At 42.3% G+C, this 27,033-nt stretch overlaps 1 protein-coding gene across 5 annotated transcripts in view; it reads left to right on the forward strand.

Moving 5' to 3' along the window:
• The window catches only part of ATP2B1 (ATPase plasma membrane Ca2+ transporting 1), a 327,368-nt gene that overhangs the window by 292,682 nt on the left and 7,653 nt on the right, over positions 1-27,033 (forward strand). For 2 of the 5 annotated variants that reach the window (XM_073620194.1, XM_073620193.1), the window contains exons 16-21: positions 2,092-2,283; positions 5,418-5,631; positions 17,015-17,226; positions 17,785-17,892; positions 18,366-18,548; positions 18,884-18,970. In XM_073620194.1, the coding sequence (XP_073476295.1) occupies positions 2,092-2,283; positions 5,418-5,631; positions 17,015-17,226; positions 17,785-17,892; positions 18,366-18,548; positions 18,884-18,970 (996 nt within the window). Of the gene's footprint in view, positions 1-2,091; positions 2,284-5,417; positions 5,632-17,014; positions 17,227-17,784; positions 17,893-18,365; positions 18,549-18,883; positions 19,036-27,033 lie in introns of all 5 variants that reach the window. The other 3 variants (XM_073620196.1, XM_073620197.1, XM_073620195.1) reach the window with 3 other exon arrangements.

A 27,033-nucleotide genomic window follows, 5' to 3' on the forward strand; every position in this document is an offset into this window, starting at 1 on the left:
TGCCACCCATCAGTGCCCCCCCATCCGTGGTACCTATCCGTGCCACCCATCCGTGCCACCCATCCGTGCTACCCATCCGTGGCCATCAGTGCCGCCTTATCTGTCCCCATCAGTGCCGCCTTAACTGTGCCCATCAGTGCCGCCTTAACTGTGCCCATCAGTGCCGCCTTATCTGTGCCTATCCGTGCCCATCAGTGCAGCCTATCAGTGCCCACCAGTGCTGCCTCATCAGCGCATATCAATGAAGGAGAAAAATTACCTGTTTGCAAAATTTTATAACAAACTATTAAACATGATTTTTTTTTTTTTCAAAAATGTCCATCTTTTTTTGTTTGTTTAGCAAAAAATAAAAATCCCAGATGTGATCAAATACCACCAAAAGAAAGCTCGATTTGTGGGAAAAAAATGATAAAAATTTCATTTGGGTACAGTGTTGTATGACCGCGCAATTGTCATTCAAAGTGCGACAGTGCTGAAAGCTCAAAATTGGTCTGGGCAGGAGGGGGGTTGAAGTGCCCAGTAAGCAAGTGGTTAAAGTGGTCCACCCAAAAAAAAAAAAATACATGAATGCACCTAAAAAAAAAAAAAAAAAAATAAACATTTGGAAATTTTTTTTTTACTCACCTCCTAAATGCCTGTTGCTAGGGGGTCCCTCCTAGTCTGCCTCTTTCAGTGCCTGGGCTGGTGACATCACTTCCCCTCGGCACAAGAAGGGCTCAGCTCTGCTCCCTCCCTCTTGTCAATCATCTGGGACCCATTACAGGTCCCAGATGACTGAGCGGCCAATCACGGCGCCGCTCGCGCATGTGCAATGGGTGCCCGGCTGTGAAGCCACAGCCCGGCGCCCACAGTTGCAAAGCTGGTGCCGCCGAACGGAGGGGGAGACGAGCGAGGCTTCGATCCCCCACATCGCTGGACCCTGGGACAGGTAAGTGTCCAATTAAAAGTCAGCAGTATTTGTAGCTGCTGACTTTTAAATTATTTTTTTTTTTTTTTTTTTTTTTTTTAAATGGGAACTCCTATTTAACTCCTTTACTACTGCCACTGCCAGCGGCAAAAGGGTAGCCTTTAAGTTTATCCGCTTAGGGTTCACTCGCGTACTCTCAGCACCAAGACCGAGCTGTCTTAGACAGCTCGGTCTTGGCTACAGATATGTAGCCAGCACAACCAGCTTCTGATCATGTGACCACTTATTCCTCCTTCTGCTTTTTGAAGTGTTTAAACACTGGAGAGAGCAAGAAGAGGTTAGATGACATTACAAAACAATATTAAATTACTTGAACAGAACAATATAGTTTCCCTTATTATTCCAACCACATTGTTTATTATTCAGGCATGCACCCTAGATGGCCAGAAAAGAAAATGGCAGCAAGTGTGTGCCCTTGCTGAACTGTTACCAGGCCACATGTCTTTCAACATTGGAGGGTAACGGGGGAGGGAGCAGCAAGACACCTTGTTCCATGTTGTGGGGGCAGCAAGTCACATTATGTTGTGGGATGTGTTTGAGGGGGGGGACACAACCATATGGAAGTCATATTGGGAGCAGCGGCTGTAGCCATGCATCTTCTGCATCCCAATTTGACAGCAATTGGACTGATTATACAGGGATGCATGAAACACCTTATCATCCTCTTGGAGGAAGACATGAACCTCCCTGAGCATACGGGTATGTACGCTTGGTTGCTGACCGCATTGCTGAAATATGGAAGAAACTGGTGGGCTTATAAGCCTTATCTGCATTTCCTAAAAATTGAAATATCCATTTTGAAATTGCCCTTTTAAGCTTTACACAGTGACAATAGCATGTGCAAATTTTTGTGGTCAGGTTTGTTTTCTTGAAGACTTGAGTAAATTATTTAATACGACTTTTCATGTCCTCTGCAGATGCTTCATCATTTTGTGTCTTGAGACTTTCTCGTGTCATTAAATGAATAGAGAAGGCAGTGTGCCCAAGATGCATTTATGAGAGCACTTGAGGCAGACAAGTGTCTTTGCTTATTTAATAATTCATTGTTTAATGTACAGTGGTGTTGCTTGGGGGAATGCATGTGTTTTATTAAAAACTTTATTCCCTTTTGCCTTTCTTCACAGGGTATTGCTGGAACAGATGTTGCAAAAGAAGCTTCTGATATTATTCTTACAGATGACAACTTCTCCAGCATTGTAAAAGCAGTAATGTGGGGAAGAAACGTGTATGACAGTATCTCAAAGTTTCTACAATTCCAGCTTACCGTCAATGTAGTTGCAGTTATTGTAGCTTTTACTGGAGCATGTATCACACAAGTAAGCACCATGTTTCTCATTCACATTAAATATGCAATACTTGACAGTTGACCGTGCGTACTCTAGTGCTGTGACCTAGATGTATCTGGGAAGGCTAAGGTTACTTGCCCTTAACTTGTTTTCATACATAAGTTGAACAGCTGAGCATACTAACCAGCGTACTGTTTACCTTATTTCTTACTCTGCTGTTGTGTCCTTTACACTACATTTTTTGGTATTTTCAGTGATGTTACTGTTTTAGTAGTTGAAAAAATGCAGCTACCCTTTTACTATATATTTTTTTTTTTTTTTCTTTGGTTGTCTACTTGAAGAAAACTGCTTGAAAAAAAAACTGCTTTGTGGTTTTCATCAAAACACACCTTCCAAAAAGAGAAATGTCAGTGCCTGTAAAACTCGCCTTAAAATATGTTGAAAAGGAACCCTATTGCCATTCAGAGACACTTGCTGATTGAGGCCTGAGTTTTTATCCTGGTTAGCATATATACCATTAAGCAAGCTGACAAATGCATAAGGGGAAAAACTTACAAGCGTGACTTTTTTCTACCATTCCTTTAAGCCAGCTGCAGTAAGTTCACATCTTGAATCTGATGTCCCACACTTTCTGGCCGCAGGGTGCTCACAGATCTAAGGCTGTGGTCCATTCCTATGGCACCCAGATCCTAACGCCTTCAGGGGTAATGCCCATTGTGACAAGTGAAGTTTGGTCCCCTCCAGGAACCTGCAGCATTGAAAAGGTACAGGTTTTCCCTGTAATTGTCACTATATCCTATTTTTACGTGTGATATTTCACAATTTTTCCCCCTCTGTAAATGTCTCTACTACGTTTGCAGTAGCTAACATTTACCTTTTTTTTTTTTTTTTTTTTTTTATCTGGTTGGTTTTGCAAAAGGCTTCCAGCTTACGCTATATGCTTCTCCAGAGACAAGGGCATCAGTTGGTGCCTGGGTTATCGTGGCTCCTTTCCCAGCCACATAGATATCCTCTCATTATGCATCAGGGGATCACCCAGTTAGCAACGGTGGAGACGAGGCTCATTGGCGCTGAGAACAAGACCCAATAGCACTTGTGCTACAGGCTGCAAAATCCTGGAAGACCGCAAAGTTCTCAAGGCAATAGCTGTTATCCTACAACGAAGCAACGTCCAAAATTTACACATCTCCTATAATTCTAATTCCCAATCAGGCATGCAATGAAGGGCCCATCTTACTAAGGAAGGCTTGACTTCAACTATGTCTGATATCTTGGGCAAACACTCTACCCTTCTGGTGTGTTTTAGGGCCCAAAAGCTCTCTTCTGCCTCTCCACTACCTGAAGCATTCAAGAGTATGACCCTGATCCTCCTAACCTCTGAGAAATATTTTGATAATGGTCACATGGATGCAAAATAGGATGCTGCAGAGGAATTGCCACCTTCTGCATTTTGAGGCACAAGCTCAAGCTTCAAACCATATACTTTCTACTGTAAGCTCATGTATCAGCATCAGAATCCCCTTAGCCAAAACTGTAGTGAATCCTGCCACTTCTGTCCTCCAGCATCTTTACTGTTCTGTTGAGGATGTTTTCTTCTTTAAAGATTGTCAATAGACACTTTGAAACTCTATTGAAGGCATCCTTTGCTATTGCTAGTCCGGCCTTACGACAGTATTGCAGCCATGTCCATTTGTTGGACTGTTGATAACCAGACAGGGCAAAAGTATAGAGAACATGATTCTGTTCTCCTAGAGCAATTGCATCGCATGCCTTTGGCGCTATTATTGTGTGTTGATGCCATGGAGAATGTACTTCAGTCTGTGCTACCAAAGGCTTGGCCTGCTGATAGACAATGTTGTACACATGTATTTTGATGGTGAATGCCTGTTTGAATCCCTTGACCAGGAAGTTGTTGGGGCTAAGCTTTATACTTCTATGGTAAATACCTCTTCTCACCGAAGAGTATCCCTTTTCAGCTCTTGGGCAACTTCCCTTCAAGAGTGAGTCCACTTTATGAAGCAATCCTTGGGTCCCCAAAACCCTCCAAGCCTACCCAGAAGTTCTCTTCACAATGATGAAATGCCCTTACGCTACAGACTGGGGGATGTCTGTTGGCATTTGCACCAGTCTGGATCAGAGTTGTCCCAATCACTGGGTGCAACCTGTCGTTTATAGGAACTACAAAATAGAATTTCTTTATAGAATGCACATGTTTAGTGCATAGTTGACCACAAACGTGTTAAATGATAGAGAAAAATATAATTGAAACATAGCCAGGTTCACTAGATGTGTGAGTTTATGCAGCCAGGAGCACTAAAACATGTTGTGGGATCTGTACCACCCTATGACTTAAACCACAACTTTTACTGGGGTGCTTAGTTTTCCATAGCTACTAGTTTAATTTTTACAGGCAGGGATTGAGTCCTCACATGGCGTGTTATAAAAGGACAGGTGTCTTGGCACTTCTACAGTCTGTTATTCTTTAGGGAAACCAAACCTGACAAATATAGGAAGTTTTGTCATTTGATAAAATATTTAACCTCCTGCCCCCATGTAACCCAATATGCAGTGTCAGAGGGTGGGCTTTAACAGCACACATATGCATCTATGGGCAACAGAGGTTTTTGTGCCAAGAACACACTCACTGCCTGCTCCTAGCACAGAGACAGACTGCCTCCTGATCATGTTACCCCACAGTGGTCACATGAATAGGTAGACCTTCCTGTCACCCCCCCCCTTCCAAGTGTACAAGCCCACTTAGAGATGCCGGAGCGGATGGGAAGAAGTTAATAAGATTATTATTGTAAAACATTGTTTAGGAATTTCAGTGTCCGGATGTGTTTTTAGCATATGCATTTTGTTCAATGAATCCCAGTGCCTATATATATAGATATATATATAGAGATATATAGATATAGATCTATATAGATATCTATATATATATATATATATATATATATATATATATATAATTTTTTTTTTTTTTTTTTTTTTAAATAAATAAATGCAGTGGAAAGTATGTGGCATGAACCAACCCTTAATCTGTCAATTTTTATAAGAACTATCCTTTCTGTTGCATGTGATATAATAATGCTGTACTAAATAGGAAGCCGTTTTCCATGCAACACTTCTTCACAAGACCTTTAATTTTTTTTTTCTCTCAGGACTCTCCACTTAAGGCTGTTCAGATGTTATGGGTAAATCTTATTATGGACACATTTGCATCACTTGCTTTGGCAACTGAGCCTCCAACTGAATCTCTGTTATTGAGAAAACCTTATGGGAGAAATAAACCCCTCATATCTCGCACAATGATGAAAAATATTTTAGGCCATGCAGTCTACCAGTTAATTGTGGTCTTCACACTACTATTTGCAGGTAAGTGTGTGTTTGCATTGCTTCGGCGTATGAAACTTTTTTTTTTTTTTTATCACATTTATAATTTCTTCCTCTTTAAAAAAGTGTTTTGCGCTTTTTTTGCGCAAAAAGTGCACGTACGATTTCTGGCAGGGCACTGCAATACACATGCATTGGGATGCCTTTCAAAATGGCATCATAGCGCATCAACGAAAGTAAAGTGTCAAAATGCATTAGTGTGGATGGACCTTAAGCACCTATTTGATACACTGGAGTGATGGCTAACTGTGTACTTTGCTTAAAGGGGTTGTACATCCTCAGGGTATAGAATGCATTAAGGTGAAAAACCTCCTGTGCTGCTGCCCCCTTTTACTTACCTGAACCCGGTCTTTCCAGCGACTGGAATGAGCACACCAGCTCCAGCCGGTGTCTCGGGTCCTCATTGGATAGATTGATAACGGCAATAGCTATTGGCTCCCACTGCTGTCAAGTCCAATGTCACGAGGGGTGGGGCAGGGTCCTACTGTCTGTGTCAATGGATGCAGCAGCAGCACACGAGAGTGCGCCCGCACAAGTGCCCCCAGGGAAAACGCTTCTCCATCGGGCACTCGAGAAGCCAGGAGCGCTGTGGAGGGACCCCAGAAGAGGAGGATCGTGCCACTGTGCAAAACCCTTGCACAGAGGAGGTAGGTATAAAGTTGTGTTTTTTTATTTTAAAGCAAGGCTTTAAACCCCTTTAACAGTTCTTAGTTACTTACATTCTTGCTCATATTGCTTCAAGCAACAATGATAATACTATAATGTGAGCCTGACCACAATATTGATTGGTTGCTGTATCATTAGCGATTATGTGACTCATGACGCATAGGCATATATGTGATATGATATATGGATGTAGGAGTTAAAGTGTAACTAAAGGCAAACCTTTCTTTAGTTTTGAATCACTTTGAGAGGGCTTAAAACACCTGTCAGTTTTTATAGCTGTCTGTGCCCCCCATTAGGGAGATTCACCCTCTGTTTGTCCTGTTTACCATTCGCATTGAAAGTAAAAGAAAATCCCAAATTTTGGGTTGTCCCCAGACCAGTAATAGAGGGAAAATTTTCTACTGGGGACAATAGTTTTGATGGCCCCAAGGAATTCCCTTAATTTGCAGGTATTTCCCTTTCACTTCCTGTTTTTGGCTATGGGTCAGAAAGTGAAGGTAAATCTCCCCAAGGGACGCAGATGGTGAAAAACCAACAGGGATTCTAACCCTTTACTCTATCCAAAATGAAATATAAAAAAAAAAAATTGTATCATAATGCAACTTTCTTTTCCTGGTGCCTATCCATGGCGGCATACCTGTGACAAGCTCCGCCTTGGCTCCTCCCTCAGGACCAGTGAATCTTATAAGAGAAAAGGATTAATGCACTCCCAGCATTCTACGTAATATAGCATACCAAGGGTGGGATTGTATGTTGCTATAGATAGGCACCAGGAAAAGAAAATTACGATAAGTATGCTACAATTTTCTATTTTCCTGGTGCCTCCGTGGCAGAATACCTGTGACAAATAATTAGCAGAAATGAGTGGTATGATACATAGTAAAATTATTTTGAAAAGTTTTAAAATGGGCAGATACCGACCTGATAGCCTGTCTGTCAGTTTCTACAGATGAGAGAGCTGCCGGGTCTACATTTTAAGGTTACATAAACGCATATTGGGATGACCGTGCTGCTATCCTTTAGATCATTTCAATGGCTATGTCTGCTCTGGCTGTCCAAGAAGCAGAAAACAACCAGGTGGACTACAGCCGAATTGAAGAGGGGGGGGGTTCTAGACCCCTAGCCCTGTATGCCTTCTTAATCAATTTGATTATCCATGAATCTATTGTACCAGAGCAGGGATCTGCAAACTATGGCTCCCCAGCTGCATCAGAACCACACATCCCATGAGGTATGTTAAAGCTCTGATATTCAGACATGACTAGGCATGATGGGAACTGCAGTTCCCGAATGACCAGAGGGCCACATCCCAGAGTCATCCGCACCAGAGGATGCTTTTTTCTCTCTGGTGGTTTTTTTTTTTTTTGTTTTACAAATAGGTTAGATGAAAATCTGAGGGGAGTTGTGGCCTGAAGATAGTGTCTTGGTACAGAAGTAACATCGTCTTTGTGAAGGTCAAAATTGGATCGGAAAAGATTGGCAGGGCCCGAGGCTGAGGGATAGTAGAGGAAGAGGAGAACTTAGAAATGATTCCATGTGTAAGTTCTACTCTATCCGAGTACAAAAAAATATTATCTTCTGATCCCAGAGCCTGAAGCTCTGATACTCCCCAGCCTGATGCCATCACCACAAAGAACAGTTTCCAAGTGGGATACCACAAGGACGCTAAATCAGATGGGGCAAAAGGCTGTCTGGATAAGAGCGATGGAGAGATCCCAAGTGGGAAAGATGTGTTTTAATGGGTGGGCTTATCTTGACTGCCTTGAAGAGTTTGATTATTAAAAGGATCTTCGGCCCATCTCTTGTTGACACAACAGATTGCCGCCATCTGTACCTTTTAAGTTGCTTAATACTAATCCTAAGTCAAGGCTTGCTTGCAGGAAGTCAATGAGTTGGAAGAGGGCACATCAGGATTGAAGTTTTTGCCATTGGCGAAAGATCTAAACTTAATTCAAAATGTCATACGTATTGTTTGTTGAAGGCTCCTGTGCTTTGAGCGGAGTTGAAACTCCTCTGGAGGAACATCCTAATGATTAAAGCCTCTGTGTCTTAACATCCTAATGTGATGGTTCAATCTGTGAGGATTCTGATGGGTGTGATGCCTTGAGCCAGAAGAAAGGGTATCAGAGCAATATTTACCGGAGGCTGGACACGAAGATATATTGCCCTAGGAAATCATGGGTCTCCCTGCAAAAATAGCAGGACTGTTATCACCGTTATTGTTGATATTGCAAGTCTCGAGAGTTTGAGGTAGGAGGCCTAAATTAGATTGCATGCTCAAGGACTTGACAGGGCATCTATTGCTTCTGCCCAAGGGTGACTTAAATGTGAAATAAACCTCCGCAGTTTGGTATTGCTTGCTGTAGCAAAAGGATGCAGTTTGGGAAGGGCCCACAATCCAACTGAATAACTTCAGATGTAGGGACCATTCATTGGGATCCAGGAATCTTTGGGATAGGGGATCGGCCTCTGTGTTTAAGTGGACTGGAAGATGGACTACTCTTAGGTCCTTCAGATTCCCTCTGCCCAAATGAAGATGGGTTCAACTTCCCTCAGTAAGGAACTGTTGTGGGTTTCCACCTTGGTTATGTATGTATGCTACTGCGGCTCTGTTGTCTGTCCGAATCAGAACTGATTTGTCCTTGATCTGAGAGCGCAGCGCTGTCAATATGAGATAAGCCGCCTGGATTTCCAGGTTATTTGCAATGGCTGCCACATTAAACGCCCATCTCCCTTGAATAAACATCTGCTTGCAATGTGCCTCCTAGCCTATTGCATTGGCGTCTGTGGTAACTGGTCCAGAAGACATGCCTTAATGGACGTTGCCTTACAAGCATCTCCCTCTTTGTCCACCAGTGCAGACCCCTGTGCATCAAACTTGTTTGATATATGGACTGGGATAGACTGTTTGCGCCGTTGCTTCAGAAATTCTAGATAAAGTGTCTGAGGTATCCATATGTCCATGGGACCATCTGGATACAGGTAGAAAAAAATCCCTATTAAGCTGAGTTAGCTTGAGGCTGTTGGGTAGGACCATGTTCCCACTCTCTCTTTTATTTTCTGACTGATCGCCCACATTCTCTGAGATGGCAGGAACACCGTCCCTTTTGCGGCGTTGAATAAGGTGCCTAAATAAACAAACTGGAGAGAAGATGACTCCTCCGATTTAGCATCCAACCGTATCTTCATAGCGTAGGCCAACAGAATCCTCCTGTGTTCCGCTATCTGGTCTGGATCTTTAGATAAAAAGAGAATATCGTCTCAGTGATAAGATCTGAGACCCAGTTCTCTCTCTCTTTCTCTCTCTTTCTCTCTCTTTCTCTCTCTCTCTCTCTCTCTCTTTCTCTTTCTCTTTTTCTCTCTCTCTCTCTCTCTCTCTCTCTCTCTCTCTCTCTCTCTCTCTCTCTCTTTCTCTCTCTCTCTCTCTCTCTCTCTCTCTCTCTCTCTCTCTCTCTCTCTCTCTCTCCTTCTCTTTCTCTTTCTCTTTCTCTTTCTCTCTCTCTCTCTCTCTCTCTCTCTCTCTCTCTCTCTCTTTCTCTCCCTCTCCCTCTCCCTCTCCCTCTCCCTCTCCCTCTCCCTCTCCCTCTCCCTCTCCCTCTCCCTCTCCCTCTCCCTCTCCCTCTCCCTCTCCCTCTCCCTCTCCCTCTCCCTCTCCCTCTCCCTCTCCCTCTCCCTCTCCCTCTCCCCCTCCCCCTCAGAAATGGGAAGTACATCTTTGACTTTTCAGATGTAGTGTCTGCTTCCCCCCCAGCCAATAGCTGGCTTTACAGCCTGGACATAGGATTGGACTAGGAAAAAGTTGAGGGCCGAGCTGTCATCCAGATGTCTAGGAGGGATAAATCGGCACGACTTTCAGGTCGCTATAGGCCCACTATCATCCAGATGTCTAGGAGGGATTAATCGCAACGACTTTCAGGTTGCAGTAGTGGAAACCTAGGCCAAAACAGCTTTTGCAGACCAATTCGGCTGGTAATGGGATGCTTGGCATTGTAGGGAATTGAGAGTTGGTGAATGCGAAGAACTGTCTTTTCACGGTTGAATCCTTGCCGCTTGCATGGTATCCTGATCTGGATGGTCTGCCCTGGTTGGGGCCTTCATGGGTTTTTTTGTCGCCTTGATTTCCGCATGGACTTCTTGCGCACAAGGCTGAAATGCATAAACGTACCAGCGTATAGTTCTTTTTTTAGTTATTATTTTTTTCACTCACCTGGACGCTGGACCTTTCTTAAATGATGGAGAGGGTCTTGCTCGGGTGGCATACTGTGTAAAAAAAAAAATTACATTTACGGTTGGCAAAAACAGGGTCCCCTCCATGAGCTCCCAGCATGGGCATCCTCCTCAGATGACAAGAGGATGCCATGCTGAAAGCCCCCAGTAATAGTGGAAAGGGGGAGGTACATCTGTGGAAAATGCAACCCCCTCAAAAATGTTTTTAACAAGTAAGGGCTTTTTTTTTTTTTTTTTTTTTTTTTTTTAAATTTGCCCTAATTCAAGATGGCCACTGCAATCTCAGGCCGGACCTGCTGAGCCGGCTCCTGACAAATGCGCAGAGCGGGCAGGAAGACGCTGAGGGTTCCACCCAAAAATGCAACTTCCACTTTAAGGGAAGGGAAGGTGACCCCCCCCTGACATGCCACATTTGGCATGTCATTTTTTTTTGGGGGGGGGGGGCGCTGAAACCCTCTTTTCTTTTCTTTTTCATACATCATGGGACATAGTCAGGCTAATATTCATTACCTGCTGGGTTATACTTCATCATTAGGTAAGTGGACACTGGTCTTCAGACATGAAGTGATCCCCTATATAACCCCTCCCATACAGGAAGCACTTCAGCTTTTTACCAGTGTCTGCAAGGTGGATGGTACGGTTTGTTTGAGCTCTCTGAGCTCCAGGTCTCTAATCCCACAAACGGTTCCAAAAATGAATCAAGGGATTGACCGATCTGATCCATTTGACACAGGCTTTTATGCTTAGATAAATGGTACCCGAGCCTCGCAAAGAAGACTCAAGATCCTGCAAGGTTTTGCCTTTAACGTAGACCCCGAGTGATGGACCCTGCGTGGTGGAAATCCTGGACACTACAGCGTTAAGGCATTTCCTGCAGGGTGCTGTATAGGTCCAAGGGAGTGGACCCTAAACATGAAAAGGTACCCAGTCCTTGAAGATCCAAGTGACAGGAACCCACCGTGAAGGTTGAAGATTGGGCCCTTAGCTTCTAAGGGGTGCTGCGCCTGGACGGGTAAGTGAAACCCCTTTATTATTGTGGGGTGTCCCAGTGATTGTAACAATCAGTCAAGCTAGCTAAAGGCTGGACACCTGTGTGCGGTGACCATACGGAGGAGTTCTGGGCTAGCTGTGGGTGTTTGCAAAGTGTACCTTTTTTTTGCTTGTGTCCGACTGTTTTTTACCTGTATGATGGCGCACATTTCGCCTTTGTTCGCCTTGGCGCACATGTGTTCACAGGAGCTGGGGGCACGAAGATTCGCGTCGTGCGCAATTACTCTCGCTCGCCGGGACCACGCACATACGCATAGAATGTTCTGGCGCACACCCAGCTTATTTAAGCTGCGCAGGCCAAGCATGTGGTGCTTCGAGAAAGCAGCTGTGGGACACACAGAGCAGGCTCTGAACAGACACTTGCAGTGGTTCATTTTTCCTTACCCGTGTCACGTGAGTCACCAGGTGTTGCTTGGCAGGCTAAAGGTGCTTAGTATTGTTGCAAAGGGGCTTCGGTGAGCCCTATTTAAGGGTCTCCCTTCTGAGGTGTTTTAATTACACCCAAGTACTCTTTGCAGGCATTGAATGTCTTCCAAAAAGGGTAGCGGGGGAAGGGCACACCTATGTCATCAGTAGTTCTTGATGAACCTAATCGTATCCCTAGTGTTGTATCCCCTGAAAGACCAGAGGCTCACAGGCAATCTGGTATTGTGCCTACAGTCAACGCTGCTGCTTCACCCTTTATCACGAAGGATGAACTGTCCTCGGCCCTAGCCAGGTTAGAGAACAGGATTGCCAGCATGAATGCTTCCATCCCGCAGGGTGGCAGGTAGCATGACCGATCCCCCTCCCCTGATTCTCCTCGTCTGGAGCAGGAATGGGTTGAGGATGAGGAAGAGCTTAAAAGCTCAGGATTCGATTGCAGTGCCCGGCAGATGTCTGCTTCCGAGCAATCTGGACAAGAAGATATTCACTCGATGTCTGCCTCTCAGTCCGAGGTTTTTGATCCTGACTCTGACAGAAATGGTTTGTTCTGCCTTTAAGTTGCCTCTTGCAGAGGTGACTGAGCCCCCCTGGTCCTCTTTGGGATCTGAGACCTTTTTAGGTCGCACAGACTTTCCCGCTAGACACCCTGTTGGAACAGGCGGTGTATGCTGATTGGGAACATCCTGACATGACTTTTTTGCCTCCTAACATTTTTTCCATTTAATATCCCATGGATGAAAAGTTTGTTAAAAAATGGAGCATGCCAGCCATAGATGTAGCAGTCTCTTCCTTAAATGAGAACTTAACATGTCCGGTAGATAACGCACAGGGCTTGAAAGACACTGTTGACAAGAAATTGGAATTCATTATTAAAAGCTTCCTTTTCTTTGGCTAGTTCAGCTATTCAGCCAGTTGTTGCAGCAATTGGTATTTGCCAGTCCGTAAAGGATCAGGTCAAATGGACTGATAGGCCTAACCAGGAGGATGATCTGTCTGAAAGTAAGACTGATATTCCTCAAGCACTGTGTTTTGCTGTTGATGCTTTAAAGGATTCAATACAGTAGTTTTCTCGTATGGCTCTCTTTTCTGTACATATGCGCAGACTTTTATGGCTTTAGAACTGGTCAGCCAAGCCTCTTTGTAAAAAGTTATTGGCTGGTTTCCTATTTCATGGGAAACGTTTATTCGTTGATCAGTTGGACAAATATCCGAAAGAGTTCAGTACTTCCTGTGAAGAAAAGCACCAAACGTCCCTCATTTAAAAACCCAGGGACTGCTTCCTCAAATGTTTCAACATCAGGGTGGTTCCTCCGTCAACAGGGCGCTAGGGCCAGAAAAGGCCCTGGGTCCAAAACACTTCTAAACCCAGCACCAAGCCCTCCTTTTGAGGGAACGCCCCCACTCCATCAGGTGGGGGGGAAGGCTGCTGCACTTTGCGGACATTTGGAAAATCACAATTTAGGATGAGTGGGTCACCTCAATTATATCTCGCGGTTACAAGCTGGAGTTACGAGGGGTGCCCCCTCAGAGGTTTCTAAGATCCAGCGTTCCCTCGGATGCTCCAAAAAGAAACATATTCTTGCTTCAGGCGCTACATCATCTAGTGCATCAAGGACTGATTGTAGAGGTTCTGGTATCCAAAAGGGGCACAGGGTTTTACTTAAACCTAACAGGGACACAAGGCCCGTTTTGGACCCAAGATCCCTAAACATGTATCTTTTGATACAGTCCTTTCAGATGGAGTCTGTCCGCTCAGTAGTAACCTCACTCCAGAGGGGAGACTTTTTAGCCTCCATTGATATAAAGGACGCGTACTTTGAATGTACCCATCTTTCAGCCTCATCAGAGATTCCTACGTTTTGCAGTAGAGGAACGTCATTTTCAGTTTGTGGCTCCCATATCCCAGGAGCAGAGAACTGGAAGGCAGATTTTCTCAGCTGCCAGCAGATCTGCCCAGGGGCATGGTCCTTACACCGAGGTGTTCCAGGAAATTTGCCAACATTGGGGATGGCCAGAGGTCAACCTACTGGCATCTAGGTTCAACAACACGCTACAGCAGTTTGTGTCTCGAACAAGAGATCCTCTGGCAATTGGAGCAGATGCTCTGATAGTTCCATGGAGCCAGTACTCCCTGGTTTATGCTTTCCCTCCGATCCCTCTCCTTCTACATTTGTTGCGCAGCATTCGGAGAGAGGGAGTTCCAGTCATTCTGGTAGCACCAGAAGACCCTGGTTCCCGAAGATTGTGAGACTGACAATAGACGGGCCATGGACGCTTCCACGTCACCCTGATCTACTGTCTCAAGGTCCTAGATTCCACCCCAATTTACAGTCTCTAAATTTGACGGCATGCCTATTGAAGCCAGGGTGTTAAAGGACCGTGGCATCTCGGGACCAGTGGTGTCTACTCTAGTGAATGCTAGAAAAGCTGTCACTAGGAAGATTTATCATAAGGTCTGGAAGACTTGTATTGCTTGGTGTGAAACCAGAAAATGGCATCCTCAGAAATGTGATTGGGAGAATTCTCTTTTCTACAATCAACTGTGGAAATCAAATTGGCTTTGAGTACAATCAGAGGTCAGGTCTTGGCCCTATTGGTATTCTTCCAAAGGCCTTTAGCCTCCCATTCACTGATCTGAACCTTTATGCAAGGGGCAACTTGCTTGCTTCCCCCCATTAGGTCACCTGAACTTGGTGCTGTCTGTGTTACAGAAACAATCATTTAAACCTGTTAAGGAAATTCCATTAGACTTGCTGTCACGCAAGCTAGCCTTCCTGATGGCTATCACCTCTGCTAGAAAGGTGTCAGAGTTGGCGGCCCTTTCATGCAGGGAACTGTACTTGATCCTTCATGACAGAGTTGTGTTACGACTTGTCCCATCCTTTTTGCCAAAGGTGGCGTCGGCCTTTCATTTAAATCAGGACATTATGTTGCCTTTTTTTCTCTCAGCCTCGTTCGGTGGAAGAGACTGCATTCTTTGGACATTGTCCGGGCAGTCAAGGTTTATTTGTCTAGATCTGCGGAGATCCGAGGATCAGACTTTTGGTTAAAAAAAAAAGGACCCAAGAAGGGGCAGGCAGCTTCCATTGCCAATTGGGTCAGTCAATTGGTCATTTAGGCCTACGATCTGAAACATAAAGCTCCTCCCTTTAGGGTGAGAGCTCATTCTACCGGGGGTGTAGGAACTTCCTGGGCTTTTTGCCATCCAGTATCTGTGGCTCAGATTTGTAAGGCTGCTACCTGGTCTTCAGTGCATATGTTCAAAAAATGTTATCAAGTGGATGTTCGAGCAGCCGAGGATACGGCATTCTACCGCAGCGGACTGCCGTATAAGTTCTGACAGCTATTGTTTGGCATTGTCTCCTTCCCCTCAAGGCTATTGCTCTGGGACATCCCAGCAGGTAATGAATATTAGCCTGACTGTGTCCCATGATGTATGAAAAAAAAAAAAATAGAATTTTTACGTCATACTTGTAAAATCCTTTTCTTTGAGTACATCATGGGACACAGAGATCCCTCCCCTCTCTTTTGAGGATTCAGTGCTAGCTACAAAACTCAAGTGCTTCCTGTATGGGAGGGGTTATATAGGGGATCACTTCCTGTCTCAAGACCTTTGGTCTACCAGTGTCCATTCACCTAATGATGAAGTATAACCCAGCAGGTAATGAATTTTAGTCTGACTCTGTGTCCCATGATGTACTCAAAGAAAAGTACCTTACAGGTAAGTATGATGTAAAAATCCTATTTTTTAGAGGGTTCCAGCTCCCACTTCTTCCCGGGGCACCGCAAGCAAGTTCATCGAGTTAAACGGTGTTGAAATCACACATGTGAGGTATCACTGCGAACGTTTGAGCGAGAGCAATAATTCTAGCACAAGACATCCCCTGTAATGCTAAATAGGGTCCCCTATGGAGATTTTTAAGTACCATAGTTTTTCGCCATTCCATTAGCGTGCGCAATTTTAAAGCATGACATGTTTGGTATCCATTTACTTGACGTAACAACTTTCACGTTCTACAAAATTGGGGTAACTTTAGTGTGATTTTTTAATTAAAAAAAAGTGTTTTTTCCAAAAATTGTTTGTAAGAACGCTGCGCAAATACAGTGTGACATAAAGTACTGGTATGCAAAGAGCTCCAAAGAGCTCCATTTTATTCTCTAGAGTCTTTGCTATAAAAACATGTTTGGGGGTTCTAAGTAATTTTCTAGCAAAAAAATACTTATTTTAACTTGTACACAAGTATCAGAAATAGGCCTGGTCCAGAAGTGGTTAATAGAAGTAAAATGAGATAACCTGCAAGCAGCCCAACCTAACAGCAAGAACTACTTCCTGACCTAATATCTCCATATCAAGGCATTAAAATATTTCTCTATGTATCCTTTACTTGTAGCCTAATTAAGCCCTGGGTGTTGGTTGTTACACTTATTGTCAGAAAAGAGTCCACATTTTCTGCTCTTTATCATCTTGTTAATGCAGTCTTGCACAGCTAGCTGCTAACATTTTTGTATGCTCACACTTGGCATATTAAGCTTTACAGTGAACATTTCACATAATTCTTTAGGAAATGTATCAAACTGTAATTATTTTTAGAACCCTAGTATGCCTAGTACACACGATCAGGAAATCGCTTTCGCATCGATCATGCGATAATCTGAATGTTGGTACACAGCTTTCGAAAGCCGATCACAACAGTTCATCCAACAATATCCGAAGGGACAAGCACAAAAAATTTTATCGTAAGACTTTCATCCGAAAAAAATCGGAAATACATTACAATACAACACATTACATCACTTCTCACGTTGTATTCTGTCGTACAAGGATTTTCATAACTTTAGTAACCTTCATTTTCGATAGACTAGCATGCAACAAAAAATGGACGATCATTTGTCTGATAATTTCATTGTGTGTACGAAGCTAAAGATAAGTGATTCAAAGTTATCTTTTCACAGGAAGACAGTAATTTTGGATAAGTATGTGATTTCTTTTTAACAGGCGAGAAACTTTTTGATATCGACAGTGGTAGAAACGCTCCCCTCCATGCGCCTCCATCACAGCATTATACCATTGTGTTCAACACCTTCGTTATGATGCAGCTTTTCAATGAAATTAATGCCAGGAAGATTCATGGAGAAAGAAATGTGTTTGAAGGGATATTTAACAATCTCATATTCTGCAGCATTGTATTAGGTACTTTTATAATACAGGTAAGTGAACCACGTTTTTGGTGTTAAACTGTGAACAATACATGTCTGCATGTAATAAAATTCCAAGTCTACAAGAGCATTTTATCTGTTTTTTTGAGTTCCTCCTAATTCTGGTAGTCAACACTGCAAGAAACATTCTTTTGATCAGAGGTTTCATGTTTTTGTAATTTCCTAAATCCTCCTTCCTAGCTTACTGTTTTATATGCCTACGGGAGGAGAATTATAGATGAAGATTTGTAACTATATGTTCTTACCTCAGGGATGAACAAATTCCAGGATCCCAGGTAGCCGCTGTACCTATAATGCAGTTGATGACCTCATTTGATTTTTTTATTTTTATTTTGTTAGTGGAAGTACTGAACCTTTATCACCTGACTCTAAATTTAAACATGAGTTTTTCAACTCTTTTTTGCAATACCAGAGCTTGTATGAATGTTATGCACTTCTAAAATGCCCATGTTTGATGAGCATTGCTTTTACCCAATTTGGGTATTTGTAGAAGTATTTTTTGACTATAATAATGTAGTGACCTAACTATTTTTCTTATCCCCTTTGTAGATCGTAATTGTTCAGTTTGGCGGAAAACCTTTTAGTTGTACAGAATTGACAGTAGATCAGTGGCTTTGGTCAGTTTTCCTGGGTATGGGAACATTACTTTGGGGCCAGGTAACTTTTTTTTTTTTTTTTTTTAATTAGGTTTTGCGATTTTGCATATTCTGTTTAAGCTAGGCAAGGCCTTCCCAATCTAACAAACATTTTCTTGCTATATCAGTATGTGTTCTCCACAACCATGTTTTGCCTTGAGAATTTCCTTGATTATTAGATTGTGCACAGGTTGTATTTTAATATTTGATTCTTAGTTTGACTTAAAATAATGTCAAAGCATTAGAGATAAACAAAAGGTAATGTTTAAAAATGCATGTTGTATTAACTTTTTACATTACGCATGCTTTATTTCATTTTTGGTGCATTCAGATTCTTTTACTTTTTAATGTTTGCGCATGTGTATACAAGCTTAGAATTTAGGATTGTTGAAGATGTTTTCTGAAAAAATACTTTATTATGTGAACTTGGGTAAAGCTGTTTTTGCCAATTGCTAAACTTGCAGTTTTCTTAGACATATTTTTGTCTTTGTTTAGCTGGTAACCACAATACCAACGAGTCGTTTGAAGTTCCTCAAAGAGGCAGGTCATGGGACACATAAGGATGAAATTCCAGAAGAAGAGCTTGCTGAAGATGCAGAGGAGATTGATCATGCAGAGAGGGAGTTACGCCGTGGTCAGATCTTATGGTTTAGGGGCCTAAACAGAATTCAGACTCAGGTATGGTCTTGAATAAGGCAAGCATTTTAATAAGGGTTAAGGGAATATATTTAAAGTCGTAGCTCATTTGTTAGTGCTAAGTTTAGGTGGCTGATTCAGAATGATGTGCGTGAGCTCTCTACCTTCTTTGTATTTTCCCTAAATACGCTTGAAAGAATCTTAGTTTCTCTTGATCTTCTTTTAAGCTTTCTTCAATTTGCTTTTATTAGCTACTCTATAAAAGTGCCTTTCTCTTTTTTTTTGCTTTTTTTTATTTGTTGTAGATGGGATGGTCCTTTCTCTTGTTCTCTCTCTCTCTTGCTGAGCAAGCTGTCACAATCTCTGATTCCTTGCAGATGGATGTAGTGAATGCTTTCCAAAGTGGAAGTTCCATTCAGGGGGCTTTAAGGCGGCAACCCTCCATCGCCAGCCAGCATCATGATGTAACAAATATTTCTACCCCTACACATGTAGTGTTTTCCTCCTCTACCGCTTCTACTACTGTGGGGTGTGAGTGTGTGTTCCTAAGTGCATGAAATTAACACATCCTAATCCACACACCTAACCTTTCTCATTTTCTCCTCAGTAATCTCATTGTTCAGGCTGTTCATAAAGCTTTCCCTTCACAAGGATAATACACCCTGTGTGTTTATTTTTAGAGGGCTAATGGACTGGTTTGATTATTAGCAAATGCAAGCTTAAAGTCTGATATCCTGCACGTTTAATTTATAGATCTTGCTTCATCAGTTATTTGTTTTATATTGATGTTCTTGTATATATGCAAGGTGGCAGTGTTGGTAAATTTTCGAGTATATGCCTAGTGTTGTGAATATTTGTTTTGGTTGTCTATATCCTTACATCCATGGCACACAGATTGTCATTTTGTACTTTTATACAGGTCTGTCTTAGGAATGGCTTTTTTTGTTGGAAGTGTATTGAACCGTGATAGATTTGACAACAAATGTATATTGATAAACACCTCTTAACACCATACTTATTAGTTCCACATAAGTTTTTCCTCTTTTAAGGAGTAAGTAGCACAGCATTCCTCCCCTTTGACGTTGGCAGTCGGACATTTACTTCTGTTGTTATGGTGGTAGCTTTCTTTTTAGGTCCGGATTTCCCGAAAACGGTCCTAGTCTTGTCAGCAGTGCAGGGATTGCAAGTGCAGTGACATCCAAAAAGAACAAGTAAATTAGTAAGCTTCACTTGGAAATGGAATTCCTTGACTATTTATGGAAAAAATGCAGGGATACCAAATGTACATAATAGCCCATATACGTGCTACATAATAAAATCATAGAACAAAGTCTGAGATATAAAGCAGTGCTGTCCCAATCTGATTTTCTCCTGTCCTACAGCTTACTAGCTATAAAAAGCCCCAATAGTTTTTAGCTCTATATATTATCTGGTAAATCGGTGCGTACAAAAGAAAGTACATCCATGATCATAAATGATGCAAATCAGTTACCAAAGTTCTAGAAGATCAGTTTTCATGCAAATTAATTTCTACAAATACTAGACATAAACTGATGGCGATACTCTAATCATTTTCAAAATGCTTCTGAAAAGAGAATAGCTTAAATTCGCTCCTGAAAAATGCCATTAAGCCCAGGTTCAGCTGAACTCGCACAATTTCACTCCCGCATGTCCTGTCCCGATTTTGACTGTGATTTCAGACATCTGTGGGTTTCTGCATAGATGTCAATGGAAATCGCACCCCGAAATTGAAAAAAGTAGTACAGAAACTACTTTTTGAAATCGGTGCAACATTGCACCGATTAGGCTGATGCAGTTGCCGTTGATTTGACATGTCAAATCGCACCAATGTGAGCCAGGGCTTAAAGGCTGGACATACCCAACACCCAGGTTGCTGACTCACCTGAAAATGTGACTTTTTTAAAATATTAATATATATTACCTTGGTGTGCAGCATTCTTCAGACAATGATTATATGTACTATTAAGAGCACTTAAACATAAGTCAGTGTTATAAGGAGAACATGTGGGTGCTTGCCAGGTGGTAATGCAAAGACCCAGAAAGGATTTATAAAATGCGGCACATCCTACTTATGAGCTATTAATACAATTATTTTAACTAAATCCATGGACTTTATAGGCACAAGAATACAAATATATAAAATTAAATTCCTCCTTTTAGTAGTACACATTTAAAAACACTGAAATCAGTGAACAATGACAATGCATAAAAAGCACCATGGTATATACTATTACATATAACCATGCCTGCTGGCTTAAGGTAGCATATAGTTTTTCCTGCTATAGATGGCTTGATCTGTTTCATGGAAACCGCTTCTTCAGGAGCTTTTTTTTTTGGGTGCTGGATAGCTAAAACGTATGAAGAATCAGATGCATCTGTGGTTTGGAAGAATATGACAGGGCAAATAAAGGGATCCACCCATAAATCACGGCCTACAACCAGATAGGGTGCTGTTGTATAAGTATTTATAAAGATCTAGGGTCAAAATATGAATGCTCACTCAATTGGTGAGGGGAGCCAAAAAAGGTCCTCAATACCCAATTCTATAGTTGGGTGGTGCTCTCTGGTGGAAATACAGGGCAGAACTTTCTCTATTATTTTCAGTGACAAACTATAAAATTTGATAATGAGGACAATCTAGGGGCCTTCCCAGTGATGGATTTGCATAAGAAGACAAGGGAACAAGAAGGAAGTGCCACCTAAGTGCAATAAGTTAACTTATTGCGCTTAGGTGGTGCTTCCTTCTTGTTCCCTTGTCTTCCTATTACAGAGCTGGCTTCTCTCTAAGGATAGCTGCCACCCACCACCGTTCCTTTTAGGATTTTCTATTGTTCAGTTTATCATATAGACTAATGAACTGTGACTGTGTTCTTTACAGACATTGTCTGTTGCATGTAAAGAGGTACACATATCTCTGCGCTCAGTTTTCTTTTTTCAATGGATTTGTGTAAGAATTGCATAAGGCTTATCATGGGCCTTTGTTGCCACCCGATGGAATAATATAATACCACGACCTACTATTAGTAGTTGGGCATATACCCAACTTATCAGTTGAGTGAGCCTTAAGATTTTGACTCTGAAATGACCCCGGTCTTTATAAATATTTCTACAAGCGGCACCCTATCTGGTTGTGGGCTGTAATTTATGAGTGGATTACTTTATTTGCCCTGCCGTATTTTTCCAAACCACAGATGCATCTAATTCTTCAGATGTTTTAGCTATCCAGCACCCAAAGAAGCTTCTGAAGAAGCAGTTTCGATGAAATGGGTCAAGCCATCTATAGCAGGAAAAACTACCCTGAAAAAGTATTCCTATCCGTTGAAATTTTCCACGTTTTGTCATGTTACAACCAAAAACATAAATGGATTTTATGTGCTAGACCAACACAAAGTGGCACATAATTGTGAAGTGGAAGGAAAATGATAAATGGTTTTCCAAATTTGTTACAAATAAAGATTTGAAAAGTCTGGCGTTCATTTGTATTTAGCCCCCTTTACTCTGATACCCCTACCTAAAATCTCATGTAACCAATTTCCTTCAGAAGTCACCTAATTAGTAAATAGAGTCCACATGTGTGCAACTTAATCTCTGTATAAATACAACTGTTCTGTGAAGCCCTCAGGTTTGTTAGAGAACCTTGGTGAACAAACAGCATCATGAAGGCCAAGGAACACACCAGACAGGTCAGAGATAAAGTTGTGTTTTAAAGCTGGGTTGGGTAATAAAAAAAATAACCCAAGCTTTGAACATTTCATGGAGCACTGTTCAATTCATCATCCGAAAATGGAAAGAGTGACACAACTGCAAACCTACCGGGACATAGCCGTCCACCTAAACTGACAGGCCAGGCAAGGAGAGCATTTATCAGAGAAGCAGCCAAGAGGCCCATGGTAACTCTGGAGGAGCTGCAGAGATCCATAGCTCAGGTGGGGTAATCTGTCCACAAGACAACGATTAGTTATGCACTCTACAAGTCTGGCCTTTATGGAAGAGTGGCAAAAAGAAAGCCTTTGTCAAAAGAAAGCCATAGGAAGTCCCCTTTGCAGTTTGCAAGAAGCCACGTGGGGGACACAGCAAATATGTGGAAGAAGGTGCTCTGGTCCGATTAAACCAAAATTTAACTTTTTTGGCTTAAAAGCAAAATGCTGTGTGTGGTAGAAAACTAGCACTGCACATCACCCTGAACATACCATCCCCACCATGAAACGTGGTGGCAGCATCATGTGGGGGATACTTTTTTCTTCAGCAGGGACAGGGAAGCTGGTCAGAGTTGATGGGAAGATGGATGGAGTCAAATACAGGGCAATCTTAGAAGTAAACCTGTTAGAGTCTGCAAAAGATTTGAGGTTGGGGTGGAGGTTCGCCTTCCAGCAGGACAACGACCCTAAACATACAGCTAGAGCTGCAATGGAATGGTTATAGATCAAAGCATATTCATGGGTTAGAATGGCCCAGTCAAAGTCCAGACCTAAATCCAATTGAGAATCTGTGGCAAGACTTGAAAATTGCTGTTAAGACGCTCTCCATCCAATCTGATGGAGCTTGAGCTATTTTGCAAAAAAGAATGGGCAAAAATGTCACTCTCTAGATGTGCAAAGCTGGTAGAGACATACCCAAAAAGACTTGCAGCTATAATTGCAGCGAAAGGTGGTTCTACAAAGTATTGACTCGGGAGCCGAATACAAATGCAGGACACAATTTTCAGATATTCATTTGTAAAAGCTTTTGAAAACAATTTATCATTTTCCTTCTACTATACAATTATGTGCCACTTTGTGTTGGTCTATCACATAAAATCCTATAAAGTACATTTACGTTTTTGGTTGTAACATGACAAAAATTTCAAGGGGTATGAATACTTTTTCAAGGCACTGTATATGCTACCTTAAGGCTGCTTTCACGCGGGAGGGCCTTAGCAGGAGAGCGCTGCTAATTTTAGCAGCACGCTTTACCGCTGTTATAGCGGCGCTTTTCGGCTGCTAGAGGGGTGTTTTTAACCCCCGCTATCGGCCGAGGAAAGGGATAAAAGCGTCTGAAAAGCGCTGAAGCACTTTGCGGGTGCTTTGTAGGCACTTTGGCAGCTGTGTCCATTGTTCTCAATGACAGGGGCGGTTTAGGAGTGCTGTATACAGCCCCAAAGATGCTTGCAGGACTTTTTTTCCCATCCTGCAAGCGCACCGCCCCAGTGTGAAAGCACTCAGGCTTTCTTAGTGGGGCAGCAGAAGAGGCAGTTTACAGGTGTTTTTCAGGTGCTATTTTTAGCGCAAAGACGCATTTAAAACGCCTCAGTCTGAAAGTAGCCTTACTCAGCAGGCATGGGAATAGGTAATAGTATATAACATGTCCTACTAAGGGTGCTTTTTATGCATTGTCATTGTTAGGATTTCAAGGTTTTTAAATGTGTACTAATAAAGGTGGAATTCGATTTGATATATTTGTATTCTTGTGCCTATGGACTCTGTGGATTTTGTTAATTTTTTTGCTCACTTACAGTGAGGGAAAAATATTTGATCCCCTGCTAATTTTGTACGTTTGCGCACTGACAAAGAAATGATCAGTCTAATTTTAACGGTAGGTTTATTTTAATAAAGAATATAGGTTTATTTTAACAGACAGTGAAACAAAGTGTAGCGCTAAAAAGTGAAAAGTGATAAATAGAAAAAATAAATGTACGTAAGTAAAATGAACACACTAATTTAACATGTCTTATATTAACAGAGAAAAGTCCATCATTATAGTCCATATATGAATAGGACCATTATGGTCTTGAGCCATGAAGCTAGTGAGAATGCCGTCGCCAAAATAGGCGAAAACAATCTGGGCTGTCCTGCGCCCCAAGATAACATAAACAAAATTGTATGGTGATGATTGTTGGTCGTTCATCGATCAAATATAAACAAAGGTTTTCAGAAATCCGGCAAAACTGAACACAATCCACCACAGTGTCCTATATAAAAACGTGTGAAATTCCCACAACCAATAGAGTTGGAGGCTTACCGGAGGGTTTGAACCCGAAACAGCATATACTGTAAGGGTCAAACCAGCTTGTATTGCCCACTGGCAATGAGGGGGATCTTGGCAACCTGGAGAAATATGGGTCCCAAATTTTTCATGGAAATATCCTCTCCACGCGGGTAATCACATATCCCAGAGCACGGCCCATATGGAATGAAAAAGGGGCCACATAGTGTAATTCCGTAAACACAATGAGTTTAATATAAAAGAAATACACTTACATTTAAGAAGTTAAAGCGCTTGTATATAAAATGAAGGCAGCAGTGGAGTCCTCCCGACGTGTTTCGTCTACCAAGACTTCGTCTAGGGGTGTCCTTCCACTGCAGCCTGACTCCCTAATATAGGGACTGTGACACCCATAATGAGAATCCAGCCCATCCAATTCACTACTATGGCACTTCCGGGTTGCCCAAAATGGCGGACCAGCGTGCGTTCCAGGCCTCAATGTCGTGAACGTGTATTGCGTTCCAACTTCGTATGATCCTTTCATTTTACTTAAAATTGTAGTGAAATTCATTATTGCCTCTTTCCATGCCCCGGGGAACAAGAGTTATTAAAGTGCGTGGTTAGATATATCCCTGGTAGTATAATATTTCTATTTGCGGGACGGTGTTTCGTCAAACACCAAATCCCGCGATATTACGCCATGACGCTGGAGCTAGAGATGTAAACAAGCGTCCTGTCGTCATGGCGCAAGGCCGGGGGCGTGATCCAACGAGCCTCCTTCCAGAATAGCTTGCGTTCCAGTCACGCCTCGCTCCCAAGGCCCGTACTTCACCTCACGCTATACCAACCCGCGTCACGGTATCCCGTCAAATGCGCATCAACACTGTGTAAAGATTTAGTGGTTTTAAGTACATTTAAAAGGGGCGGCCCATAAAAAACACTGAACCTAAATATCTATCATCCAGGAGAAAAGTGCCCAATAATTGGGTATACATATTCGCCACTGTGTTAATACATTACATCTGTAGGTATCCTTAATAAAACTGAAAAATGCCCAAACCATTTATTCTGATTAGAGGTGAATATATGTAGTCAATTGTATATGGAAGGTAATATATAGAAGTATTGACAGTGGGCAATACAAGCCGGTTTGACCCTTACAGTATATGCTGTTTCGGGTTCAAACCCTCCGGTAAGCCTCCAACTCTATTGGTTGTGGGAATTTCACACGTTTTTTTTATATAGGACACTGTGGTGGATTGTGTTCAGTTTTGCCGGATTTCTGAAAACCTTTGTTTATATTTGATCGATGAACGACCAACAATCATCACCATACAATTTTGTTTGTTATCTTGGGGCGCAGGACAGCCCAGATTGTTTTCGCCTATTTTGGTGACGGCATTCTCACTAGCTTCACGGCTCAAGACCATAATGGTCCTATTCATATATGGACTATAATGATGGACTTTTCTCTGTTAATATAAGACACGTTAAATTAATGTGCATTTTACTTACGTACATTTATTTTTCCTATTTATCACTTTTCACTTTTTAGCGCTACACTTTGTTTCACTGGGTAATTTAACAAATATTCTATTTGTTGTGTTAGCTGCTCATTTAGAGTAAGCGCAAAATTTACCATTGTTGTGTTTTATTTTAACAGAAGAACAAAAAAATCCATTTAAAAAAAGTTATAAATTGATTTGAATTTTAATTGAGTGAAATAAGTAATTGACCCTCGCAAAACATGACTTGCAGAAAGTTTTTTACCGGAATGTATTAAAAGCAGAGTTCCACTCATATAAAAGTCAGCAGCTACAAAAAGTGTAGCTGCTGACTTTTAATAATCAGACACTCACCTGTCCCACGGTCCAGCGATGCGCTGGCATTGTGACTATGGGCGCCCAGCTGTGGCTTCACAGCCGGGCACGGACTGCGCATGCGCGAGCCGCGCTGTGATTGGCCGGGCAATCTTCTGGGACCTGACGTGTCCCAGAAGATTGCACAGGAGGGGGGGGGGAGAGGGTGAACTTCCAGCTCTGCGGAGCCAGAGGAGGAAGTGGGAGCTGGATGCCCCTAAAAAGAGGGTATCTGCTTCCCCCCCCCCCCCCCCCAAATGTGGCATGTCAGGGGGTCACCTTCACTAAGGTGGAACTCCACTTTAATGTAAACTTTCTGTTAGAAGCAGTTTAGGTTGGTTATGATATTTTAGTTTCAAGTAGACAAAGGGTTTATTCATCTGCCACTGTAGCTATGAAAGGGCCCCAGGAGTTGTGAAGCACTTGAAGTCATGGAGTGAATCTTACCATAAAAGTCCCTGAGAGTTCTGAGATGCCGTGCATCTGGAAAGTATTCACAGTGCTTCACTTTTTCTACATTTTATTACAGCGTTATTCCAAATTGGATTAAACCCATTATTTTCCATAAAATTTTACAAACCGTCCACCATAATGACACAGTGAAAGAAGTTTGTTTGAAATCTTTGCAAAGGTATTGAAAATGAAAAACTCAAAAAAATCACATGTACATAAGTAGTCACAGCCTT

The sequence above is a fragment of the Aquarana catesbeiana genome, linkage group LG03 (genome assembly GCF_042186555.1).
Source record: "Aquarana catesbeiana isolate 2022-GZ linkage group LG03, ASM4218655v1, whole genome shotgun sequence".
Classification (NCBI taxonomy): domain Eukaryota; kingdom Metazoa; phylum Chordata; class Amphibia; order Anura; family Ranidae; genus Aquarana; species Aquarana catesbeiana.